Source organism: Rhinopithecus bieti, unplaced genomic scaffold (assembly GCF_001698545.2).
Source record: "Rhinopithecus bieti isolate Rb0 unplaced genomic scaffold, ASM169854v2 scaffold_61117, whole genome shotgun sequence".
Lineage (NCBI taxonomy): Eukaryota > Metazoa > Chordata > Mammalia > Primates > Cercopithecidae > Rhinopithecus > Rhinopithecus bieti.
Genome location: NW_016824934.1, coordinates 963108 through 990929, shown reverse-complemented (window position 1 = coordinate 990929; position 27822 = coordinate 963108). Strand labels below are relative to the sequence as shown.

Sequence of the window (27822 nt, the reverse complement as noted above, 5' to 3'; positions counted from 1 at the left end):
TCTCTCTCTCTCTCTCTCTCTCTCTCTCTCTCTCAGCACCTATACTTAATAAGCAACATGTTGTTTAAACGAGGTTTCCTATATTCATATAATACCTTGATTTTCTAATAATGTTAGAGTGTTTCTTTCATTAAAATAATTATATAATTACAGTCTTCTGAAGTGTTAGGGTTTATATCTTCAGTGTCTTCACCTCTTTCCCTAAGTTCTTAGTGGGGTATGTTGAGCCTGTACTATACATACTTTACTGTTAAAAAAATTTTTTCAGTAACTTTCCCACATATTCTTACTTTTCAGATGTTCTCTTTCTTTGCAGAAATATAGCCCCAGATCCAGTGTCTTCTTGGTTACTGCTTTGGCTTTCTCATTAGTGACTTAGGGAACAGCAGATCTAATTTGGAAACATCCCAAATTTGGTTACATTTCATTCTCATCTCAGCTGTCTTGCCTTCATTGCTGGAATTGCAGTAGTATTGAGTGTTTTGGGCTTGAAAACAACTACTCTGTTAAGTACTTAATAGAACCCAGAATATTGATCTGCTTTTTTTTCTTTTTTCTTTTCTTTTTTTTTTTTTTTTTTGAGGCAGAGTCTCGCTCTGTCGCCCAGGCTAGAGTGCAGTGATGCGATCTGGGCTCACTGCAACTTCCTCTGCCTACCGGGTTCAAGTGATTCTTCTGCCTCAGCCTCCCAAGTAGCTGGGATTACAAGCACCCACCACCACACCCGGCTAATTTTTGTATTTTTAGTAGTGATGGGATTTTACCATGTTGGCCAGGCTGGTCTCAAACTCCTAATCTTAGGTGATCAGCCTGCCTAGGCCTCCCAAAGTGCTGGCATTACAGGTGTGAGCCACTGCGCCCGGCCTGATAATGTCTTTTGTCTTCAGGTGTACATTAAAAAGTACATTTTTTCATCAGTTTTCAGAAATTACATAATAAATGTTTGTTGATAAATTAGAGAATACGAGTAAGTGGTAGGGCTGTACAATCTGTCCATAGTTCCTTGAGATAGTCATTGCTAAGCATGTATATTCTTTCAGATGTATAATAGGCTGGAGAAATTTCTTCTATCAAAAAATTATACTGTTCATATTATCAAGCAACTCTTATTATACTGTTCCTATTACCCACCTAACTTGACAGAAGCTACAGTTTAATAAAAAGAAAGAACATTCTTATTTTCCTTTTAAAAACATACTTCTCTTTGGCTTCATTACTTTCAAACTCCGCCTAAAAGTCTCTGTTTCTGGCCTACTAGAGACCTGAAGGAAAATTACATTTCTCTCATATTTGTTTAATGATGAAGTCTTTTTCGTTTGACACCTTTTCGTAACAGTATTTAATTCCACAAAATATATTTTATGTTTGTATGCTGTTTCATTGTATGGGTATGCCATAATTTATTTTTTATCATTGTTTATTGCTGATTAGGTGGTTTTTTTTTAATATACTATAATAAAATGATTCAATAAATGTATTTGAGCTCAGTTTTGACTCATATATTTAAATTGTCTAACCGCTCTGCTTCACTTTTTAGGGTATTACTACCCAACTTGGGGGAGTTGTGAAAATCAAATGTGATATTGTTTCTGAAGTTTTTTTTTTTTTTTGAGACGGAGTCTCGCTCTGTCGCCCAGGCTGGAGTGCAGTGGCTGGATCTCAGCTCACTGCAAGCTCCGCCTCCCGGATTTACGCCATTCTCCTGCCTCAGCCTCCGGAGTAGCTGGGACTACAGGCGCCCGCCCCCTCGCCCGGCTAGTTTTTTGTATTTTTAGTAGAGACGGGGTTTCACCTCGTGATCCGGCCTCCCAAAGTGCTGGGATTACAGGCTTGAGCCACCGCGCCCGGCCTTCTGAAGTGTTTTTTAACTGACATCTATTACAAAGACTTCTAGTCTTCATTAACAAAAACACAGCAAATGTTTACTAAACATTTTTAAATGCTAGGGTGCTTTATAATGCTTATCACATGTAAATAAAATTATCTCCATTGATAGATGACTAAAGGCATAGAGAAGTTAAATGATTTGCCCAAGGTTAGTGATTTGAACCAGAAGTAAGATGTTCAGACTTTAACTTTGTTCTTTTCACCATACTGCACTTTATTTTATTTTATTTATTTGTGAGACACAGTCTCACTCTGTCACTTAGGCTGGAATGCAGTGGCGCAAACTTGGCTCACTGCATCCTCCGCCTCCTGGGTTCAAGCGATTCTCCTGCCTCAGCCTCCCAAGTAGCTGGGATTATAGGCACGTGTCACCATGCCCAGCTAATTTTTTGTATTTTTAGTAGAGACAGGGTTTCACCTTGTTGGGTAGGCTGGTCTCAAACTCCTGATCACAAGTGATCCACCTGCCTCAGCCTCCCAAAGTGCTGGGATTACAGGTGTGAGCCACTGCGCCTGACCTGCATTTTATTTTTAATTAATAAATAAGACATTCTTAAGAGACCTTATTTTTTAACAGGTCCATGGTGTCGCTTGACAGGTTTTCAGATCTTCTGAAAAATATGCCATTTACAAACAAAACACAGACATACATTAACTTTTAGCTCCCTAAAATGTTAACAGTTAAGCTCTCATTAAGGTTATATTCAAATTGTATAGGTGGAAGCTTTATATAAACCGGGTTATTGGTATGTATTACTTGTGAATGTCACTTAAAATATTTGTTGTAATATTGTAAGGGAAAGGCAAAGTGTCCAGTATGAAAAATGGTGACTGTTGTAGTTATTTGAGTTAAGTACTGAGTATTATTGCTGGCTGCTATCTGAGTGTATTGATTTTGCCTTCCACTCTGTATAATACATAGATTTTCCATACTGACAAGAAAGGAATCTGGGCTCACGAGGTGGATCCACGAGAGCTGCCTTTTCCTTTTATCATATCATCCATTCCACTTCGTTGTCAACCTCTTGATTTTTCTGGCTTGTTTGTTGCTAAGGAAACTAGATGCTTTTTGTCAGCAGCCTTCCAGCTGAGATGTTTCTAGTCACCTTTTTAATGAATAAAAACTTGACAATATTCTGTAGAATACTATTTTGAATAGTATAAAAATGAATTTTCAAGAGGTTGTTTATTAGATTTGAAAAAGAAAAATGCCAAGAAGTTTGCCAAGTATTTGAGCTTTTCCTGTCAGTGCCTTCCCCTCCAGCTTTGATTTCCAAGTCTTTGAAGAGCTGTTCATTCTATAATTGCTGGTATGTTCTTTAGGCAGCTCTTAGGAATGCACTACTGGTTACTACCTCACAGGAAATGTCAGGTAGTAGAGAAGGGTAAATGGATTATCTTGATTACATTTTGTAGTAGTAGAGAACATTTTCCTACTTGTGTTTGTAGGCATGGAAAATTAATTTGATCATATAAAATTCAAAGTTGCTAAGAGGCATGTGGTTGTGTTCCCTTTAAAATTCCTTGAGTGACTCAGTGCAGGTCATTTTAAAAATGACTTAGATTTTCAAATGCTGTAAAAGCACTGAGAAACTTAGGTTCCTTGTTCAAGGAATATAGCAGCTGATTTAAAACAATTCTCCTTACGTGTGTGGGTTAATTTGTTACTTTTGGGGAGATGAACACTGAAAATGGACCATGACTTTTCCCATGGGATTTTTCTTTAATGAAACAGGGTATCTTAACCTTCACTTAAACTGTATTTATTGTCTTCAGAATTTGCTTCTACTATGAATTCCTCTCTAATCCCATCCTTTTTGTATTATTCAATAGCCACATTACCATTATAGTGAAAAGATTAACTCAATTACTTACAACATGGTTCCATTTTAATACAATTGCAGGGAAAAATAAATTCAGGGAATGCCTACTGTGATCTCATCCCTTGCTAGTTTGGCAAGGGTTATGTGAAGAGTCAGTGTAAGGTGTGATTCTTATACAATTTAAATCGGGCTTATAATGTCAGCATTGAAACATACAAGGTTGTAGACTGTTACATGTCAAAATGAGTAGTAGAACGAACAAATACTCAGAAAAGTGAAAGATCAATATAAGTCAGTTACATAACAGACATGTGACCTGTTTTATTATTACTTTAGGTGGTTACTCTTGTGTGAGTGCAGGTCCTTGATCATAGTGAAAAATGAAATGAGAAAGTATGAATGGTTCAACAGAACCCAACACCTCTCTGAGAAAAGAATTTTTCCTCTCATCTACTGTCTTTAAAGAACAAAAGTCCTGTAGGGTATTACAGTCTCTCCCTTCATGGTGCCACCATGTCCAACAACATACAGCCTCAGTATGTGTACCAGGCTGACTCTGAGTCTGCTGGTATATTAGTAATTGCCATTTATAGGAAAGGATATTTATATATTAATTAGTTGTATATATTCATGAAATTTAAAAATACATTAAAAGGGTAGCTTATATTGCAGATATATATTACTGCATTGTTTAATTTTGTATGAAAACATTTTTTATTTTTTAAATACAATTTCCAAAATGAAAGCTAAAAGGTATTGATATAAATATGTTTTCAATTTGATAATGCAGGGTTTTTTAATTTGGTCTGAGATTTAATGATGGTCATCTTCTTTTGCAGTGGAATCAAATACATTGCCTCTCTCACTGCAGTCTATAAGAAGTAGCCTACTGCTAGGCTTTAGGAGGTAAGATGATCAACTTAAATGTTCCTTGCCTGAATATGGACTGAATTCTCCTGTCCTTTTGACTTACTGCATGTGGAAAAATACAGATATTCTTATCTTTCAGTGTACATTCAGTTTACCTGAAATAACCTTTGCCTATTTAATTTTTCCTTTTAAGTCATTGAATTAAATTTAGGCAGCTTTGTATCATCTTTTCCAAGAAATGCATACAGGTTTGGTAAAGATCCTGTTTCCAGGAATAAAGTCCTGTTTCAAAATGGCAAGTTGGAGTTACAGACAAATTTGCATATGTATGTTCAGCTTATTGTTTGAGCATTTAATTACAAGGTGACTTTTATTCAGTAAAGTATCATTCTTCCCTTCTGTGTGCTCAGAGAATGTTAATGACCTTGCACTTCCAATTTTTTTTTTTTTTTTTTTTTTTTTTTTTTTTTTGAGACGGAGTCTTGCTCTGTCGCCCGGGCTGGAGTGCAGTGGCCGGATCTCAGCTCACTGCAAGCTCCGCCTCCCGGGTTTATGCCATTCTCCTGCCTCAGCCTCCGGAGTAGCTGGGACTACAGGCGCCCGCCACCACCAATTTTGTTATTTTGAAAATAGATAAACATAAAGAAAAACGGAAAGAATAGTGAAAGGAAATACCCCCGTACTACCCTTTTGTATCTGATTTATTTTTTTGAGACGGAGTCTTGCTTTGTCGCCCAGGCTGTGATGCAGTGGTGTGATCCCAGCTCACTGCAACCTCCGCCTCCTGGGTTCAGGTGATTCTCCTGCCTCAGCCTCCTGAGTAGGTGGGACTACAGGTGCCCACCACCATGCCCAGCTAAGTTTTGTATTTTTAGTAGAGGTGGGGTTTCACCATGTTGGCCAGGCTGGTCTCGAACTCCTTACCTCAGGCGATTCACCTGCCTCGGCCTCCCAAAGTGCTGGGATTATAGGCATGAGCCACCGCACCCGTCCTCTGTATTGCCCTTTGTGTAGATTTGCCAGTTGTTAATATTTGCCATGTTTACTTTCTCTCATACCCTCTTTCTCTACACAGAAAGTACACACACACACACACACACACACACACACACACACACACGTTTTTTTCTTTTTGGCTGAACCACTTGAAGTTGTAGACATTATGACACTGGATCTTTCAGCATATTTCTCTTAAGAATAAAGTCATCTCTAAAATCACAACATCAGTATCACTCTTTAAAAATTAACAATACTGTACCACCATCTGATATATGTAGTCCATGTTCAGATTTTCCCACTGTGACAAGTTTCCTTTATAGATGTTTCACTTTTTGACTGAGGAGTCAATTAAATTGATGCATTGGATTCGATTGCTGCATCTCTTTACTATCTTAATTCAGAACAATTTCCTTACCTTTTTTGTTTGTTTTTTGATAACTCTGGCTTTTTTTTTTTTTAAGAGCCTAGCCTGGAGTGTCTCTTCCACATTTTGTATTTTCTGATTTTGTTTTTCCCCATGATGAGACTCAGATTAAGCATTTTTAGCAAGAATTCTCCAAAGGTGATGGGCACATCTTATATTATATCACATCAACAGATATAAAGGCAGGTGTGCAATAATGATGCCATCACCTAAGTTTGATCACTTGGTTAAGATGGTGATTCCCACATCTCTCTTGCAGAGGCACCTCATCCAGTTTGTAATTACTAAGAATACTATGGGGTGATAATTTGAGACTGTGTCTACCCTGTTTTTCCATTACTTTTCTGTCCTTGGTTTTAGCAGCCATGGGTAATCCTTGTTGAATTAGTTATTGGTAGTTAACACAAGGATGAGTTTCTTTTTTTGAGATAAGGTCTCGCTCTGTCCCCAAGGCTGGAGTGCAGGGGTGCAATCACAACCTACTGCAGCACATACCTCCCGGGCTCAAGCGATCCTCACATCTTACCCTCCCGAGCAGCTGGGACTGTGGGCGCGTGCCACCATGCCTGGCTGAGTTTTAAAATTTTTTTGTGGTGATGGGATCTCACTATGTTGCCTAGGCTGTTCTGTTGAGAGAAGCAATATAGCACAGTGATTCATAATTTTCTTTTCTTTCTTTTTTTTTTTTTTTGAGACAGAATCTTGCTCTGTCACCCAGGCTGCAGTGCAGTGGTACTACAGTGGCTCATTGCAGCCTCCATCTCCTGAGCTCAAGTAATCCTCCTGCTTCAGGCTCCCATTTAGCCGAGACTACAGATGTGCACTACCACGCCCAGCTAATTTTAAAATTTTTTTGTGGAGATGGAGTCACACCATATTGCCCAGGCTGGTCTTGAACTCCTGGCCTCAGGTGATCCTCCCACCTCTGCCTCCCAAAGTGCTGGGATTACAGGTGTGAGCCACTGCACCTGCCGCCCAAATCTTTTTTGATTCATTGATCCCTTTGAGAATTTGTTGAAAGCTATGGCTCAATTTTCCCCACAAAAGATGCATATTATAAAATTATGACTATAATTTAATGGAGTTCATGAAGTACTTTCCCTCTCTCTATAAAAACCCTTATCGTGGAAGCCAAATAAGAGCCTGGAGTGTATCCGTCCATGCTTTTCTCTGTATAGAAGCAGAAACTTGTAAGAGGTATTTGAAGTTTTGTTTAAACAAAAGTAATATATCATACTTTACATACTACTCCTTATCTCTATTTTGCACTTAACAATATTTCATGAACACCTCTTAGTCTACTGATATAAATCTAAGTGTTTATTAATATCTGGAGAGGATTCCATGGTATGGCTATACCATAAATTTTCAATCACTCCTTTATTAATGGACTCAGATTGCTTCTAATTTTTGCCACTACCAAAACAAAATGGTACATTAAATATTATGTCCATATATATGTGTGTTTGTACACATGCATGCATGTGTGTGTATATGTATTATATATACATTAGTTTTTCCCCCCTCAGTGGCTAGAATGTGAAAAAGAGACATCTGTTTTCAAGAGTGTATGTATTTTTTATTTTAATAGCTACTACCATACTACTTTCCAGAAAAAGTTGTATTAGCTCATACTTAGATTAGCAATTCACACTTCTACCAGCAATGTATGAGAGTACCCACTTCCTGCAAACATACAGGTATTAGACATTGTAATGCTTTTTAATTTTGGCCTAGCTGATAGATGAGAAATGACATCTCAATGTATAATTTTCAATTTGCATCTTCCTATTAAGCAGGGTTAGAACGTACTTACTGGCCATTTGGATTTCTTCTTCTATGAAATGCCTATTTAAATTCTTTGCCAGTTTTCTACTAGGTGATACAGTTTTTCTTGTCAATTTATAAGGTGTTGCATTTGAGGGATATTTATCTATACACTATCGCATGTTAAATACGTGATTTTTTTTTTTAACCTTGTTGCAGAGATGAGAGAGAAATATAAGGATAAGATCTTGGATAGTTACTGGAAGGAGTCAGAGGAGTTTGTAGTCAGTGTTGCAAGCTGCAGAAATGGAGGAGAGATAGTCCTATAGAAAGAGGGTGTTCAGTTTGGTATTTGGAAAAGTTACTGAGGTTTTTTTTTTTTCAAAATGGAGATGAGGTTTCGCTATGTTGCCCGGAGTGCTGTCAAACTCCTGGGCTCAAGCGAACCTTCAGTGTTGGCCTCCCAAAGTACTGGAATTACAGGAATGAACCACTGGCCTGACCATTATTGAGTATCTTTAAGAGAAGAGTTGATACTATTGTAGTGGAAGAAGCCCAGCTAGAAGCTCTGAAAATCTTGGTGTCTTTGTTTTGCTTTTAGTGATTGGATTATGTATACTATAACTGAATTTATCTATGCTTTCAGATTATTTATATTTTTATTTGAAAAGATACATTGAAAATATTGGAAAGGTTACCTTATCTTTAAACCACACCAGGCTAGCTGCTTTGCTTCTCCCCGACTTACATCCTTTTTGTTGCTTTCCCTATTTGTCAGCATCTAAAATTTTTAATTGATTCCTGGGTTTAAAAATAGCCACAGATTGATTATATTTTTAACTTTCCACTTTAGAGTTAGAGAAAATGTTTAAATATGTTTAACAAAGGGGACATTACCCAGGAGCCTCCCATGTTTGCACAGTTACAAATCCATCTTTATTCTTGACATAGTAAAAATAAGCTTAAGCAGATTCCTTCCAGGAACATATTTCAGCATGTAGGTCCTAAAACTGTATACTGTTGATTAATTTTTCTTATTGTAGATAAAGAAAATTTTAGGTTGTGGTAACTTGGCATTTTCATAAGAATATGTGCATAATTCAGAGCACTTGTGTGACTACAGGTGATTTCTTTCTTTTTCTTCTACTCCGAAAACTACTAAAAATTCAAAATGTAATTGATGTAATTGCAATTCATTATCTTGGCATTAATGTAGCCAGTGTATTTTTTTGTTTGATGTCAAATTAACTAGTATATTTAAAAATCCCTTTGTCAGTATAGTTATTGAAGCAGTCATCTGTTGTGCTCCTGAGGGTCCCACTGTACTCTAGCAACTTTAGAATTGGCTGAGTGACTAGGAGAAAACTTATTGGCATTGATTTACATTGCCCGTAGAGCCAGGGTTAACTACCTGCAACTCCTACAATGATTGCTTTTTTTTTGTAACCAAATGTGTGATTTATTTTGGGAAGAAATACATTAAAAACTGAGGCCTTTTTCCAAAAAAGGGGAGAAATAACAATAGCAGATATACCTGGTTACAAGCTAATTACCACATCCCATAAATGTGGATGTGACTCAATGTGTATTCAATGATATGAATAACGAAGATTGCAATTTTAGTCCCAAATCACTGCCAATGGTTGTAATTCATAAATGCTGAAATAATACTTAGAATAAGCCTATTTTAAAAAACGTTAGTCTGACAGTGTTTACAGTCAATCCAAAGATAACTTACAAATAGTACAGCAAATAAATGGGACATTTTCTGCTAATTTCACTTAATTTCTTCATAATATGGACTGTCTGGTGTACATTAGTGAAAATAAATACTTCCTACAACTACATGGGTACCCCAGAGACTATGACGAATCACTTTACAGCATCTAAGGTCATCAACAGAGAATCCTAAATGTCGGTAGCGTTCATCAGTTTCAAAAAGAGTGTTGTTTGTATATGGTCCAAAAAATGCCAAACCAGATGATGGGTCAATAAAGTCAGCCCAATATCCCTCAGCTCGAAGAGCGTAGCAAATTTCCTTAGCACCATTGATGAACTTTTCTAAGAGCACTTCTCTTTCAGTTTCTACTTCTTCACTCCAAACAGTCATATCATTCTTAGTTTTCTGTGTTACAGTCAGAATCAGTAGTTTGTTATTAGCTACTTCTGGAAACAGTGATTCAAAATCTTTTCGCAGCAATTCTGGACATGTTTGTATTGCACACTCTACTCTGGCACTTTTAAAGTAAGTTTCTGCACTGTTTATTTCTCGTTCAACAGGTGCATCATTACCCTGAAATTCATTCACATATTGTGCCATCACAAACTCATGTCTTTCACTTGATAAAGGTTCTGCTAGAACATCAGGCAAAGTTTTATGAACCAGGCTTTTCTTCTGTGAAGCAGTCCCATTGAGGTGACAATCAAAACCTATGTTCCAGGAAGCTGGAACCTCTGATCTTGAGGTCCGAAGGGTCCCATAGTTTCATCAGGCCACACTGTTCGAGAGCATATATCTGGAGTTGCAGCGGCCACATAAGACTCATCCGAACCTGATGATCCTGCAGTTGAAAAGGCTCTGGGATTGACAACCCTTTTAACTAAAGAGCAAAATCCTGGCAGATAGGAAACCAGTCTGGCTCTGTTACAAAGCACATTGGCCATCTCCACTGGAGAGGACAGTTCGCAAAATAGCTTTCCTTTGGTAAAGTTATTCCAGGTACCACCACTGTCCCTAGCTGTCCCAGAACCAGACTCTCACAATGATTAGCTTTTAAGAGATTCACCAAAAGTGAATCTCTTGCCAAAAATAATTGCTAAAAATAATTATTCAGAGTTAATCCAAAATCTAAAAAGTTAAAGAACATTATAATTAGATACCATAGTCACTTTAGCTAAATCTAAAGGAAATTTGGATATATATTTCATTGTTAGAATTCACATTTTGAGACTGTGGTGCGGCTCATACCTGTATAATCCCAGCACTTTGGGATACTGAGGCTGGAGAATCAGCTTGAGTCCAGCAGTTCAAGACCAGCCTGGCTCTTTGATTTTAACCCTTTCTGCCCTCACATGTGTAAGTTGAACTTTCTGGATTGCCGCCGGCATGCAGCATGATTATTTTTCTTGCCTAACACCATATTCTTAATTTGATTTCTGTTTTACATTGGAGGAAAGAAGGTTGAATATATCTGATTTTGCTCTGCCTTAAATATTATATGAAATAAAATATTTTGTGGGTTTTTTTAAAAAACCACAGTTTAGTAGGAAATGGAAATTGAATGCATATATGTTAGTATGAGCTCTCAGAGATAACACAGAAATGTTATACAAAGAGAAGAAAGTTGGGGGAAGGGATGGGAGGAATGTACATACATACATTAGGCAAATGGAAGAGAGGCTGTGTTTAATAAAGTTAAAGCTGGTTAAGATCACAGGCTTTTAGATGTAACTCATTTAAGTCCAGGTTCTACATTTCATTTATATTTTACATGCTATGTGATCATGGCAAGCTAATTAACATTTCAGTGTCCCTGTTTTTTAGTATGTACAGTAGAAAGAAGAGTATCTAAATGGCTGTACTGCTTTGTCAATACTTTGCAAGTGTCTTTCTTTAGTAGGCCCTATCTGTGTCTTTTTTTTTTTTTTTTTTTTGAGACAGTCTCACTCTGTCGCCCAGGCTGGAGTGCAGTGGCCGGATCTTGGCTCACTGTAAGCTCCACCTCCTGGGTTTACGCCATTCTCCTGCCTCAGCCTCCTGAGTAGCTGGGACTACAGGTGCCCGCCACCTCGCCCGGCTAGTTTTTTGTATTTTTTAGTAGACACGGGGTTTCACTGTGTTAGCCAGGATGGTCTCGATCTCCTGACCTCATGATCCGCCCGTCTCGGCCTCGCAGAGTGCTGGGATTACAGGCATGAGCCACCGCACCCGGCCTCTTGTGTCTTTAAAGGAGAATTTAAAAGTTTTGAAAATAGTATTCTCATTTAGAAACTATTTGGGGGCTATTCATAGTGCTGTATGAAATTTACAAAAGTACTGTTGGAGTTGTCCAGAGTTTGTAGACTCCTCTGTCTATAATAGCAGTAGAATGTTACTGTTCTTCCTGATTTGGCAACGTTTTTCTTTAAAATTCTGTTATCCTGCTAGAAAAATCTCACTTGAAAGCTGAAATTGGATCTCAACAGACATATGGGGTTAACCTTTTCTCCAAACTTGTTCTTCAAACAGGAAGAAAAGTGTAAATGGAATGAGGTGTAGAGAAAACAATGTCGTTTCTTAAATGCGGCTTCCTCACAAACTTCATTTGGTTGTGGGCAGAAGAGGAGACAAGAGTTTGTCTTTCCATTGTTCGGGTTAGACAATGGAGACATTGAAATGTTAATTAACTTGCCACGATCACATGGTATGTAAAACATCAATAAAATGTAGAACCCTGACTTAAATGAGTTCTACCTAAAATTTGTTAGTTTATCAAATAGCAAATGCCAAAGCTCGTAGCCAAACTGCTTGGGTTCAAAATTACTTCATTATTTTATTCCTTTGGAGAACCTGGAAATTTAATTTTTTCTTTTTTATTATGAACTGTATTATACATTCAGAGGCATATCTAAAACTTAAATGTACCATATAAAAAAGATAAATCAAATACATGGTACCCACCTCTGAGACCAGGACATAGAATGTCAGTGGGATCCTAAAAGCCTGTTGTGTGCTCCTTCTCAGTCCCACGATGCCTTCCCCTGCTGTTGAGGTGCCTGCTGTTGAGGCTTGTGTATGTCATTCCCTTGCTTTCCTAAATAATTAAGCCACTTTTATCTAACCCCCAAGCAATATATAATTTAGTTTTGAAAGACTGATTAACAAACAAATCTGGCAATAAGGAAGAAGCAACACTGCCAGGAAATATAGACTGAATAGTCTCTGGGTTGGGATCTGGCTTCAGTTTTCCTAAAAGTTTACAAAAGACCCTTCTAGGGAAGTCAGTGAGGAAGGTCATGTGTGAGTGAGTCCTGAGAAAGAGGATGAATTTACCATGTTTGAGAAGTCTATGGCTAAATACCAGGCATCTGGCAGAAGTATCTACAGATACGTAAATGTGTTCTGCACCTAAACTCACTTCCTCAAACTTTCAGGAATGTGTCAGAGTAGAACACTTTTGTGGGTGAAATGAATGTTCTCAGTCTGTCCAAGCAGCAGGGCATGAAAGGCCGAGGAAGTATTGTATCATTACATGGTCAAAACAATACAGATAATGTAGATCCATTGTCACCTTAGGTTAAAAAAGAGATATAGTGACAGAGACCTTGGTGATGAGGGTCCACACTCTGGACTGGTTAGTTGCTTTCCTTCACTGGGTTCTCACTACATTTTCATCCAGGAGATTCTCTTTTGTTCTTTTCTTCCAAGTTGAATCTTTTTGCTTTCTGTATCTGATACTTTTCTTTTTTCTTAGTTTAGTCTTTTTATAGAGGACAACCTTCTCGAGTAGCTTCTCGAGAAAAGCATATGGAAGGTAAATTTTTTTGAGACCTTGAATACCTATATTCTAGCCTCAGATAGGATTGATAGTTTGGCTATATATAGAATTCTGAGTTGGAAATAATGTTTGTTTATAATTTTGAAGGTATTGCTCCATGTTTTCTTTACAGTGTTACTGTTGAAAGATTTAAGCCATTCTGATTCCTGACCCTTTATATGTAACTTCTTTTTATAGAACATCCTCTGAAAGTTTGTAGAATCTTTCCTTTATCTCTGTTGTTTTGACATTTGACAATTAAGCAACTTATTTATCTCTGGAAATTTGTATAGCTTCATTTTATCATTAGTATTCTGGAATTTCTAGAATGATTTTTGGAAGTTTCTAGAATCTTCTGGAACTTAAGAATCTCTTGACCACTAGTGTTATGACGTTTCACTATAGAGCAACCTTATGTATGAGTTTGTTTTGTTTTGTTTTTCGTATTTTGTCAATTGTGCTGCATGCTCAGTGGCTCCTTTTAATTTGGCCATTTATATCCCTCAGCTCTGGAAAATTTTAGTTTTAGAAATAATTTTTTCTCTCTTTCTGAAACTCTTAGACTGGTGCTTTCTTTTTTTCTCCTACTTTGCTTTTCTTGGTTCTTAGGTTCCACTTTCTGTGATATTTCTTCAACCTTATCTTCTGCCTCTTCTGTTGAATTTTTTGTTTCTGCTAGCCCTTTTTTATTTCCAAAATCTCTTTTGCATTCTCAAAGTGTTTCTTTTGTAAAATAACATCTTACTGTCTCATAGATATCAAGTCTTTATCTCTCATAGGCCTTTTTTTTTTTTTTTTTGAAACAAGGTCTGGCTCTATCACCCAGGCTGGAGTGCAGTGGTGCGATCTTGGCTCACTGCAACCTCTGCCTCCCAAGTTCAAGCGATTCTCCTGCCTCAGCCTCCCAAGTAACTTTGACTACAGGTGTGTGCCACCACGCCTGGCTAATTTTTGTATCTTTTGCAGAGATGGAGTTGCTCCATGTTAACCAGGCTGGTCTTGAACTTGTGAGCTCAAGCTATCTGGCTGCCTCAGCCTTGCAAAGTGCTTGGATTATAGGCGTGAGCCACCCCGCACCTGGCCTCTCATAGGAAATATAGTTTTTTTGTTTGTTTGTTTGTTTGTTTGTTTTTTTGAGACGGAGTCTCGCTCTGTTGCCCAGACTGGAGTGCAGTGGCACGATCTCGGCTCACTGCAAGCTCCGCCTCCCGGGTTCACACCATTCTCCTGCCTCAGCCTCCTGAGTAGCTGGGACTACAGGCGCCTGCCACCACGCACGGCTAATATTTTGTATTTTTAGTAGAGACGGGGTTTCACCGTGTTAGTCAGGATGGTCTCGATCTCCTGACCTCGTGATCTGACCGCCTCGGCCTCCCAAAGTGCTGGGATTACAGGCGTGAGCCACCGTGCCCGGCCAGTAATAGTTTTTTGCAAGGCTTCCTTCTTCATGCTTATTGTCTACTGTCTTCAAGTTTGTGTGTATGTATACTGTTTTCCCTTTTGCCCCTAAATATCTGGGAATCCTTAAAAGTAGGAAATGCAAAAAGCCATCCGAAGCTCTGAGTTTGTTAGTGTGGTGTGTTGACTTGGTGTCTTGTTCTAGGGATCGCTGAGTGGCTGTTGAGATTGTCATTGTATCTTTGTGTCTTTCCTCATAGGATGGGGCATTCCCCAATGAAATGTCTTCCAGGACACTGCATGAGGGAGAGTACTAGAGACTCCTGTGTTTATCGTGTAGAGTGTATAGTTACTTAATTCTCAGTTCTCTAGGGATTGACTGTTTCACCCTTCAGAGAAGAATCCTCCAGGTGTCTGCTGCTGCTGTTGGAGGGAGGGGTGTAGCCTCCCAGCTGAGGGAGAGGATGTAAGGGACCTTCCGAGTGTAGTCTCGTTTCTTCTACCTTGGTAATGGAGATTTGATTGTATAAGTTTGGTTCTAGATTTCTTCACTGATGTCTTGAGATTTTGACATTCTCTTTACTGCTAAATTGGTTATCACTTCTCTGTCTGTAATATTTATTTCTAGTTACATATACTTCCCCGTTATTTTATGTGTCATTGAAAAAAATCTTTTTATTGCAGTGGGGTATTGGAAAAGGACCAAATTTAGATGGAAATTGTTAGTCTCGCATCCACAGCTTACTCAGAAAATGCCTGCATAAGTTTTAAAACTATTTTGCTCCTCAGTTCTTCATCTTTATAATGGTTCTGATAATTGCGCTTAAAGTGAAGATGTTATGACCATTAAATAAGTCAAAGTGCTTAGAAAACTGTTTAATGCATTTGTGAGTGCCCAGAAAATATTAGTTCTTATTAGTGTGTGCCAAGGGCTATGAATGCTACATAGTGGACCGTTTAAATATGAATAGGAAACTTCCTACCCCAGCGTTGTTCACAGTATGAAAATAAGAAAGCAACTGTAAACTAGTCTTCGTAACTGTGAATGTTTATAGAAGGTACTCTGTCTTCTGCCAAGGTTGGGGAAGGGATGAATCAGGGCAGGAGCTGCAGAGAAATTGCTGAGATGCATATTGAATTTGTAGAGGGGAAGGGAAGGGTTTTTCAGGCAGAGACATTGAGGCTGAAAGAGCAGGGGTTCTGGGGAAGTGTAAGTGGATTGGTAGTAGCTTAAGAAACTATGAAATAATGAGAAGAAATAAAGCCAAAATGGTAGCCTCGGGGTCTTTGTGAGTAGTCTCATTCTAAATTAGGATATTTGGACCTTGAGTCACATGGCTTCGAGCCATTGAAAGGTTTACATGATGAAGTTAAGATTGACATATATTCAAAGGGGATAATACAGGTAAAGCTATATAGGGAGACACGAAACATTAGGAGATCCTTCACACTTTATGGGATCCTTTGAGGGAACTGTGGAATTTCCAGTTGAAGGTATTTTACACCGCCTTACCAAATTTGTTTCCTCTTCTGGGAAACAAAGAACTTAAATATGTATATGCAGGATTGTCTTTAACATAAAAAATATAATGCACTTAGGACCTAGTACAAAGTCTGGGTCACTTTTAAGGGGCACGTAGGGAAGGACAGTTCCTGAAAGAGATTGAGTAGCACCTAGCGGATAATGGCTAACAACACCACAAATTCCAAAACTTAGTCAAAGAGGACCAAAAAGATGGTAGTTGAATTTTGAATTAAAATCATTGGTAATTTTAGCATGAGTAGTTTCAGTGGAATTTGGGGCCAGAAGTCAGATTGCATCGGATTGGGAACTGGTAACTATTCCTTACAATAACCTGGTTTTGAAGGATTCTGTATATTTTTGTTTTGGTTTCAAACCCGTGCCATTCACCATAAAGCTTCACATTCAAGGTAGTGCTTTTAGACATTTTCAGTTGTTTTAGGTATATGTGAAATTTTGAAAGTTTATCTCCATGCCTTCCTTAGATACTTCATGCCAAGTTTGAGGGCAACTTAATATTGTAACTATTTTTTTTTTTGTGAGATGGAGTTTCACTCTTGTTGCCCAGGCTGGAGTGCAATGGCGATCTCAGCTCACAGCAACCTCCGCCTCCCGGGTTCAAGCCATTCTCCTGCCTCAGCCTCCTGAGTAGCTGGGATTACTGGCATGCAACACACACCTGGCTAATTTTGTATTTTTAGTAGAGATGGGGTTTCTCCATATTGGTCAGGCTGGTCTTGAACTCTCGACCTCAGGTGATCCACCCGCCTCAGCCTCCCAAAGTGCTGGGATTACAGGTGTAAGTCACCACGCCCAGCCTTAACTATTTTTTATTTGACAGTAAGTTGATACTTTGATAAAAAAATACTTTGGTTAAAGTAACTAAAAAAAAAAAGAAAAAAAAAGAGGAAGCCCAGCTTACTAATGTTGAGAGTTAAAATAGAAGTACAAAATTTAGACTGGACATGATATGTGTTTATTTTTTTAAAGTACAACTCCCATGTACCCATCCCCCAGCTTTAACAGCCAAGATTTTGGCAGTCCTGTTTTACCATTCCCCTTCTGTCTCTTTCTTTCCTGGACCATTAAAACTAACTATGGATCTTTGTCATCTACCCATAAATACTTTAGTATATATCTCAGAACTTATTTTAAATAAAACAACATAACCACCATAATATCATACCTGACAAAATTAATCCTAGTTGAGAAGCAGAATTCATCAAATGCCCAAATGGGTCCAGGATACAGCAAAGGAACCATTCCAATTTTTACCACTTAATATTATGCACTTTGGCACATTAGCCTCTCGCTTTCTTACAAACTCTTGATTTTTCTCTACTTTCCTTGTCCTGTTTTTCAAATGTGGTAGGCTACTGGCAGGTCAAAATTCCTTGGAATCAAAGCTCTTTGTAGCCTAACCGAAAAAGATACCTAATTTTTATCTGATTTTACTGTATTTTATTCTTTATAGCTTCAAGTTATCCCCTGCTGGAAGATGACATGAGTGATACTCTGTCTTCTCACGGAATTATATTTAAAGACACATTAGTTTTGATCACCCGGTCCAGGTGTTGGGATTTCTCCATTATGTAGTCACTATTTTTTTTCATTACAAGTAACAAGCAATCTGTGGGCAGTCACTTTGAGACTCACTCTGTCTGCCAGGCTGGAATGCAGTGGCGGCATCTCAGCTCACTGCAACCTCCGCCTCCTGGGTTCAGGCATTTCTCCTGCCTCAGCCTCCCAAGTAGCCTGGATTACGGGCATCCACCAACACGCCCGGCTAATTTTTGTATTTTTAGTAGAGGCGGGGTTTCACCATGTTGATCAGGCTGATCTCAAACTCCTGACCTCAGATGATCCGCCTGCCTTGGCCTCCCAAAGTGCTGGGGTTACAGGTCTGAGCCACCAGGCCTGGCCTATTTTGAATATTTGAAATGGGTGAGTGTCAGCCTTTCTATATTACCTTGTCCTGAAAATTCATCCTGATATAGCAAACATTTATTTACTTATTAATTTTAATACTTTGATCTGTACATATTACAAGTATGCATTTTAACTTAATGTTTTTTAAACCTGGGCTTATTTTCGATCCTTTGCTGCCCTCTGCAGGTCTATGAATATAAATCTTTGGAGCAAGGTAAGTCCCCCTCATATTGCAAATCATAAGGTGTTTTTAACGTTACAAGCCAATACCATAGGTTATGTAATAATTTTTATCATGAAACCTATATTTGGTTTTCTTTTAAAATTTTGCTGACAGTTAATGTTGAAAAATAATTGTTATGTGTGTCTTTTAGTGTTTGTGAATTCAACTGATAATAATCCAATGGGAGGAGGGAGAGGATCAGGAAGAACAGCTAATGAATGCTGGGCATAATACCTAGGTGATGGGATGATCTGTGCAGCAAACCACCGTGGCACACATTTACCTATGTGACAAACCTGCACATCCTGCACATGTACCCCTGAACTTAAAATAAAAGTTGGAAATTTTAAAAAAATGAATCCATAAGAATAGACACTTTAATCTTTAGACCCCTTTTGTTTTAGTCTCATTAAGAGGAATGAAAATTGTTATTAAATATCTAAAAAATGTAAGTCATGTAGCAGTTCAGGATATTTTGCTTTGTATTTCAGTAAAACTTAATACAAAATGAGGAAACCAGTGCAGTGTCAACAAGACCAAAAACAATATAATGAGGAATAATATTGGTCAATAATTCCTATAAGCTCTTTTCTGTTTATAACAATTCATGCAAAGTGATGTTTATATATCAATTTATAAATCAGTTTAGAGTCTTTCTTTGTGGCATTTCACAAAACATTGCAGTTTTCCTTCAACATGGATTTGTTTTTGTTTTTAAAAGACAAACCTATTATTTAAAACAAAACAATCTCCTTGGCAGGTGGGGGTGGTTTTGAATTACTATGATATAGAATAATACCTTACTGGGGAGAGGTTTTATTATTTCAAGAATTCAATTTCAGATTATATTTGTTTTTGTTTGCTTCTCTTGCTGCAATGCACGATTTTTCTGTCTTACCAGATAACAGAATTGTTGTACAAGGATGGACGTTATTGCCAGGAGCCTCCAGGACCAACGGGTAGCGTTTCAATTTCGATGATTGTAACTTATCCACAAATCCATTCTTCTGTGTAATGATGGGTTAGGAGGATTACAGCAGTAAACACTTTATTTTTAAAAGTGAAATTTGAAAACATTTGGTTATAAGTCTTTATATTGATTACAACATTTTAATATCTGAAGTGTTTGGTTTTGTTACAATTATTATTTCTAAAGACGGAGTTGGGAGGCTTTTCTTTTCAGATACTGGGAAATGTTTCTTCTAACACCTATGGAAATAGGCTTAAAAATCAGTGATTCTTAGTATTTATGTGCTTTTAATATTTTGCAGGTGTAGTTAATTTTAAACATAAAATGTAGGGAAGGTTCTTGTGGATTTCCACTTAAATATAATTTATTGTCCCAAATACATTGTTTTGACATTTAATGATTTTCATTTTTCACATAATGAAGTTTAGAATATATAGTTTTCTGTAAGATGGTACCCTTCTTGAAAGTTTACATTTCTATCCTAGGTATTATTGTAACATGGCCCTATACATTTTATGCTTGAATGCAAAGGAAAATTACTGTTGTTACAAAACATCTTTGTTAATCTTGGTTTTTCATTGGCTAATAGGTAGCTCTCCACAGGATTACTGTATCTGCTTATTAAAATTATTTAACTTTCTATAATCAACATTTAATAATGCTTTCTAATTTTATGTGCTTCCCTAAATATTGTCCACAAACAAAATAGTATAGAAATGTGTACAAGACATTTATTTATTCTTATTACTTGTGATTTGGACAGGAAAGGGGTAAGGCCTTGGGCAGAACCACTTCTGTCACAGAGTGGTGGAAAAAAAATAGATTGAAGTAAGATTCAGTACTGAAAAGCTGTCACTCGGTCTGAAAATAATTAATATTCCTTTCACTCACCAGTTAGATATGTGCTCCCAAACCACATAATCTCTATGCCTCAGTGATCATTGTTGCCATTTCAGAGCCTCTCATCAGGGTGACATCTCACACCAAAATGATTTCTTATAAATTAATCTTGATAACATGACAGTCTCGGTAATTTTAGTGGAATGCTTTCTCTTGTTTTTTTCCACAGAAGCTGTTGGCTATTTTCTTTATAACTTGATTGACAGCATGAGTGACTCAGAGGTACAGGCCAAGGAGGAGCGTTTGAGACAATACTTCCATCAGCTGAAGGAGATGGTACCATTTCATTTTTTGCTATATAATGCCTGTCCTGCCTGACATGTATCTATTAGATTTGAAATTGCTGCTTTTAAGTACAACCAGACCACTTCTCAATGACATGCAAGAGTTGGAGACTTAAATTATGTCTGAGATAATTTCTGTTAGACAAATTTCAGTTTAGTTGTCTAAAACTCAGGTTTTTCCCCCCCCCTTCCCTTCTCACAGAATGTAAAAATTCCTGAAAATATCTACAGAGGCATTCGTAATCTACTGGATAGCTACCATGTTCCTGAATTGATTAAGGTGTGTGAAATAGCAATCAACTGGATAAAACGCTTAATTTATATATAATAGCATGTTAAAATTTTATTTAAATATGATGCTTTTGGCCAGAAAAAAAATTTATTTCAATGACAGCCATTAAAACAAAGCTTTTCATTGATTGTTCATAAATACTATTTATATATTCATAAATATATTTAAAACATTAATTACATTAATAAAGTATGAAAAGAATGTCTAAAATTTTGGAAAGATGAAAAATAGTAATATGAGGTAAGACTTACAAAATTTAGTTTTGATGTTTGCTGATGTGTTTCTATGTATGTTTTCTAATTCTGTGCTAATTTGAATTTCAATTTTAGGATGCTTATATGTTGGTTGACAGTGAGGATTTAGACTCTCGAAAAGTAAGTAGGATTTTGACTAGGTACTACATGCTATAGTAACCATATTTAATGAGTATTCTGGATTGTGTACTTATAAAAGCAGTGATTGCTCACATTTTTATCATCTTGTATACCTCTGAGAAGTTGGTAAAACCTGTTTCCCATCTCAGAAAAGTCAACATATTTAAGAAATTTGCCTATAATCTCAGGAGATTTGTAAACCTCTGGAGTCCATCCATGGATCCCCAGTTCATATCCCTGATAGCATTTATGACATTTAGGAAAGTAGAAAGGAAAGTCAGTTTAAAGGGCAGAGTGACAAAAGGGATAGCTTTCCTTTTCAGGAAATTTTCTTTTCTTTTTTCTTTTCTGTAGACTCTGCGACTTAGGTCATCTGAATTGGAGTCTAGACTTGAAACATTAAAAGCTGAAGATCAACCTATAAGAGATGTCCTAAAGCAACTCATATTAGCACTTTGTTCCCAAGAGGTAACATTTGTTTTAATACTTAAATGTTATTAAGGCAAAAAATTATTGATAGATAACAATAAGAAAAACCAAATATAATATTTATGATTTTTACGATCGATCATTATACTTCAGGCTTGTAAAGAATGCAATTAAATGAAAGGTTAACTAATTTCAGCTACACCTTGAATGGCATGTTTTCGGGTTGCTGTAGTTTGTTTATGATAATCTGCAAAGTGAATGATAGTAACAGCCGTGATAGGTTTATCATACATGCCAAATGTCCTTTCAAGCCATGGCTCCGGTCTCTTATATCTAGATTGTCAAGCAACTGATACACGCAGTAGTCATTTGCAAGTCAAATATTACTAGGTTGTTAATGCAGGGATTGAAATTCCATTTTCCTGCTGGAAAAAAGCTCTTTCTGAGATAAAGGGTCCCTTGCCTTTTTTCAGCGGGCGTCCAGCTGTACTTGGTGTTCATTTTAGTGTATGTCTGCAATTTGTGGGATATCACTAGACTGTTTGTCAGTTTCTAGTTCAATATAATTGAGCCATAAGCTTGTAGTTTTAGGAAAAAATATCATGGCTAATTTTATGATTATAACCTGCTACTGTTAAATTCTAAAATATTTCTTCACATTACTTGGATACTAAACTAGACTGAGAAACTTCTCAATGATAACATAATTCTGCATCCTGAAATTAGACTGTGATTAGGGTTTGATTTAGGAATTACTTAATCTGGAAGTCTTTTTAAAATAATACCATACACAAAGCCTAAAACATCAAATTTGGCATAAACAATGGCCATTTAACACATCTTTTAGCCCCTACATGTATAAGACTTGCCCACTTTTAGAGGTGAATAAAATACCAAGGGGCAGAGTCAGGTTGTTAACATGAAACCATTTATTTTAAAGTACTATTAACTTTTCTAAACTCTGAACATTAAAGCTAAAATGTGACATTTTACCTTCACACTGATTTCTTCTTTTTCACTTCTATGCTGTATTTTAGAATATGCAAAAAGCCCTTGAATTGAAAGCAAAATATGAATCAGACATGGTTATCAGTGGTTATGCAGCTTTAATAAATTTATGCTGTCGACATGATAATGCAGAAGATGCCTTGAACTTGAAAGAAGAATTGTGAGTACCCTGGCACCGAAACAAGTTGTCAACATTTATTCTGCTCTACAGACCTTGATAGATTATCTAGATGGAATATTACTCTATTATATACTGTCATTTTAAAAAATTATTTTGGCGGCCGGGCGCGGTGGCTCAAGCCTGTAATCCCAGCACTTTGGGAGGCCGAGACGGGCGGATCACGACGTCAGGAGATCGAGACCATCCTGGCTAACACGGTGAAACCCCGTCTCTACTAAAAAAATACAAAATCTAGCCGGGCGAGGTGGCGGGCGCCTGTAGTCCCAGCTACTCCAGAGGCTGAGGCAGGAGAATGGCGGGAACCCGGGAGGCGGAGCTTGCAGTGAGCCGAGATGCGGCCACTGCACTCCAGCCCTGGGGATAGAGCGAGACTCCGTCCCCAAAAAAAAAAAAAAAAAAAAAAAAAAAAAAAAAAAAAAACATTATTTTGTTGTCAGTGTTTTTGAAATTTCATATTATAAGGCTCTTTAATTAATTGTAGCTTATGTTCCGCAAGGTGTCTTTAAGACATTCTAGTCCTTAGAACCAAAGATTTTTTTCCATTGATTATATATCTCCATATCACAACAGTGGTGATGGTGACTGTTTTATGAGGCTTGATAACATTTCCCTTTCTATATTGTAGTGTAAATAAAATTCTCTCCATTTCTCAGGTACCTTCGGTTTCCAATCCTGTTAGATTTTTCAAGTAAAAATGTCTTTTGGGTATTTCATTATTCGTGATGAAGGTTAGAATCACTTAAAGTATCTTTTGCAGATGGAGTGATGCAATATATATGTAGTGTTAGACTTTTACTTCACTAGTCACTTTGAATATAATTTCATGTGAACTTGTATATGACTTCAAAAAGAAATCCTAACTGAAGCGTAGAGGCCGACATTAGTTCAGGTCTTCTGATGCGCTTTTGAAAAGTGATTAAATGGATGTTGCTATTCTTTTAGCAGTTAGTTGACTTTTAAAATAATATAAATGTGGCTTTAATTTTTAGTGACCGCTTAGATTCATCTGCTGTCCTTGACACCAGCAAGTATGTAGGCCTTGTAAGAGTATTGGCAAAGCATGGCAAGCTCCAAGGTAAGCCTCAGCACATAAAGGAAATATGTGATGCGAGTATCTTGCCACTGGAATAACACGTGAATTGATATTAATGGATATCATGTCCTGCAAAGTGCTTGAACACTTTGCATACAAATTTGCATGTGAATCCAACCAGAACTGCATGGACAGTGTAGGCCATTAGTTTTAATGGATTGGCAAGCTTGTCATTTACATTTGCACAGCTCAGTGCTTTTTTGCATTTCTGCAGCTAGTTTTTATTAGCATTGCTGTTTGGATTGAGTTTGAAGATCATGACTTATGGCACAATTTGCTTATATGCCTGCACTAATGGCTTTGTTTTTGCTTAAGAAGGTCTGAAGCCTGAACGTAAAACCTATAAACGTAACCTAATATATGCTTCTGAATTTTGAAGTAGTCTTTGCCTTACTTTTTAATAACATTAACAAAATATATACTTTAAAGTTTTATTTTAATTAAGGTTTTATTTAATGGTTCATGGAAAAGCTTAGCTGATTACACAGCTGATTTGCATACTCAGATTTTCTCATTGTTGAGATAATGTTAAGCCTAATAAAATTAATTACACTTGATAATACATTCATACTGTTTGCTTGTTTCTTAACTTTCCGATTTGACTTTATTTTGAAACTTCCTTTCTAGCCTTCCTCTCTTCCTTAGATTTTCAGAAAAGATTGTTTTAATTTTATTATAGGGAAAAATGTACGGAGAAAATCATTTATTAGAACATTGAATTTTTTCCTAGGACACCTTTCTAACTATAAGGATTATCCTTTTTTTTTTTAAATCACTTTTTGTAAAGTGGTCAAAACATTTTGTCTGTGTAATAATTAAGAACAGCATTATAAAAATGCACTTATTCCATATCCTAAAATGTTTGTTTCTGCCTTCCTAATGAAGCTTAATGAATCTAATGTATTAACATGCAGTCTTTTGGAAAGCTTTCATTGGCTCTGCTTGGCTAATTAGTATCGACATAGCAAACAGGCCCTATCGGTATCAGACCATTAGTCTGGCTGTATATACAGTGTAAACACATCTTTATTATCTGGCCTCCTGACAAGCCATCTGCTGAAGAAACAATGGTGTGATTTAGCAGATGTTAGCTCTGAACGATAAAAGCATCCATTTAGGAGGATCTTACAGCTATAGGGCAGACCGTACAGGGTTATGTGGTACAGAGTGGGGACACAGTCCCTATCTATAATTTGTAGTCAAAGTTGCAGGGAAATGATAAAACCATGCTATTGTGGATTTATAATTGTAGTCTCGTTTAGAAATGCAAGTAGTAATTAACTTGAAATCGGCATTATACACTAGAATTTACATTCCTGCTGGGCTTGAAATGCTGTTTTAATAGCAGTTTGTTTTCCCTACATGAAATTACCTAAGGGTCTTTTGTGTTACTTCATTGTAGATGCTATTAACATTCTGAAGGAGATGAAAAAGAAGGATGTTCCTATCAAAGATTCAACAGTCTTGTCCTTTTTCCACATCCTAAATGGCGCAGCTTTAAGAGGTGAAATTGAAACAGTAAAACAGTTGCATGAAGCCATCGTGACTCTAGGCTTAGCAAAACCATCCACCAACATAAGTTTCCCATTGGTCACTGTATACCTGGAAAAGTAAGTTAATTGAATTTCGAATTTTAAATGTTGGCATTAAAAGAATGAGTCTAATAATTTTCAGATTATACTTTGTAAATACTCTCATGATGGGGATTCCTTGGAGGTCATTTGCCACAGAGTAAGAGGACTAATACGAACTCCGTGACGTTTAAAATCACTGTGGTCCTGTGGCTTTATGTATCAATGGGATGGTCCCTGGTGCTGTTTTGTAGGAGCATATGATTACTTGAAATTGAATCTAGTTTTTCCCAGTTTTGAGCCTGATAAGTGTTATTAATAAATATAAGAAAAAAGGATCTTCTGGGGCTTTTGAGTATGTGTCTTGACTGTTAGTTATTCAGGTAATAAGTGTAGAAGCATCTTCAGTGCTCCTTTTCTTCACAAAGTACTTTAAATACATATACCATTACAGTTATTTCTGGCTTTGATAAATGTTGTAGGAGATGAATTTTGCTGATAGGGCAAAGTTTACTGAGTTTGGTAATTTTTCCATTTGAAATGCTCTTGTTGGTGCTCAATTTAAGGCATTATTTGCAATGTAAATCATACAATCAGTCTATTTTGTAATGAATAAAACATTTTAGTAAGATGACTAAGCATAACTTACCTTTTTCTTTTGTATTTGTTTTTGTTTTCTGTTTTGCTTTTTAAATTTCCTAGATCATCTTTGTCAGCTTTTTCATAGCTTAATATAGTTTGTAAAATCTGCATTACATGGCGACTGCACTGGCAAAGTAGTATTAGAAAACCCTAGGCAAACAAAAATAGAAGATAATAATTAAAATAAAATAAAATAGAAGATATATGTATCTGAAAGTAATGAAACTCCGAAAACGAAAATATACTAATTTAGATTTCTTGATTTCAGTTAACAGGGCAGAGCCAAATTTGACTGAAACACAGAAATATCTCACTGTCAATGTAGTGTGGACATTGTCCTGTCGATGCCAGGAGAAAAATATGTATTTTAACGGTTCTCATGTTTTCCCCAAATTTCTGGTAGTTTTTCTTTCTTTCTTTTTTTCTTTCTTTATTTTTTATTTTTGATTATTATTTTTTTTGAGACGGAGTCTCGCTCTGTCACCCAGGCTGGAGTGCAGTGGCCGGATCTCAGCTCACTGCAAGCTCCGCCTCCCGGGTTTACACCATTCTCCTGCCTCAGCCTCCCGAGTAGCTGGGACTACAGGCGCCAGCCACCTCGCCCAGCTAGCATTTTGTATTTTTTGGTAGAGACAGGGTTTCACCGTGTTAGCCAGGATGATCTTGAACTCCTGACCTCGTGATCTGCCCGTCTCGGCCTCCCAAAGTGCTGGGATTACAGGCTTGAGCCACCACGCCCGGCCTTTCTTTCTTTATTAGAGAGTATAATTAATTGAATATAATAAATGATTTAGTGTTGAATTTTAAATGTATAATAAAAACCATCTCTTTTAACTAACTTTCTGTTAAGAAATGTGTGTATATATGCATGCACACATGAAATCATTCCTTTGCCATCCAATCAAAAACAATTATCATGTTAGATGATTGGCCAAATCTTAACCTCCACAGTCTCAGCATTACATCCTGTTAAAGAAATAGTGATTCAAATAATGACTGTGTTACTGAGTTATCCTATTCACAGCCAACTTTATATAGAAATCCTATAATTAATATGCTTCCTATTAGAATTTTTTTGATTGCTTAAAAGACCCATTTCTGCAAATTGCATGTGCACCTCTACAGAAGGATTTGAAAGAAATGGGCCCAGTGCCCAGAAGAATTAGACCCTCCTACACTACCGGGCAAAAATAAAATAATTAACAGTGAAAATGAGGCCATCATAGAAAAGTATCTTACAAATAGAAATACTTTGAAGACAGAGGAGAAGTGAAAGCTTTCCAAAAGAGGTCTGCAGATGGGGCTCATGAACCAAGGAGAGCTTACCATGGGAAAATGGAAACGGTGTGGAATTCAGATGTTAACCTAGAGCATCCTCTGTGCTTCTGATTATATCCTGAAGTCAGATATTTCTGTGTCTCAGTCAAATTTGGCTCTCCCTGCTAATTGAGCTAAAGAAATCTAAATTAGTGTCTTTTCGTTTTTGGTGTTTTACTACTTTCAGATACGTATATCTTCTATTTTATTTTATTTTAATTATTCTATTTTATTTGCCTAGTTTTTTTTTTTTTTTTTTTAAACTACTTTGCCAGTGCAGTCTCCATGATGAGGTCTTTCAGTTTCATCTATCCTAATAAAAAGGGCTGTTGACTCTTGCAGAGTCAGGACAATAATAAAAAAAGATAAAGGAAATTTTATGTTTATAAAATTGCAGAAAACA

General features: G+C 36.9%; 2 protein-coding genes across 2 annotated transcripts in view; one reads left to right on the top strand and one right to left on the bottom strand.

Moving 5' to 3' along the window:
* The window catches only part of LRPPRC (leucine rich pentatricopeptide repeat containing), a 148743-nt gene that overhangs the window by 53998 nt on the left and 66923 nt on the right, over window positions 1-27822 (top strand). The window contains 9 exon segments of the mRNA XM_017862721.1: window positions 18322-18349; window positions 19260-19317; window positions 20398-20504; window positions 20715-20792; window positions 21134-21178; window positions 21533-21646; window positions 22645-22775; window positions 23786-23871; window positions 25292-25499. Coding sequence (XP_017718210.1) covers window positions 18322-18349; window positions 19260-19317; window positions 20398-20504; window positions 20715-20792; window positions 21134-21178; window positions 21533-21646; window positions 22645-22775; window positions 23786-23871; window positions 25292-25499 — 855 coding nt within the window.
* Window positions 9523-10522, bottom strand: LOC108522499 (methylmalonic aciduria and homocystinuria type D protein, mitochondrial-like). The gene is given in 2 exon segments (XM_017862718.1): window positions 9523-10209; window positions 10212-10522. Coding segments are annotated over 2 exon segments (846 nt in total). The 5' UTR covers window positions 10435-10522; the 3' UTR covers window positions 9523-9586.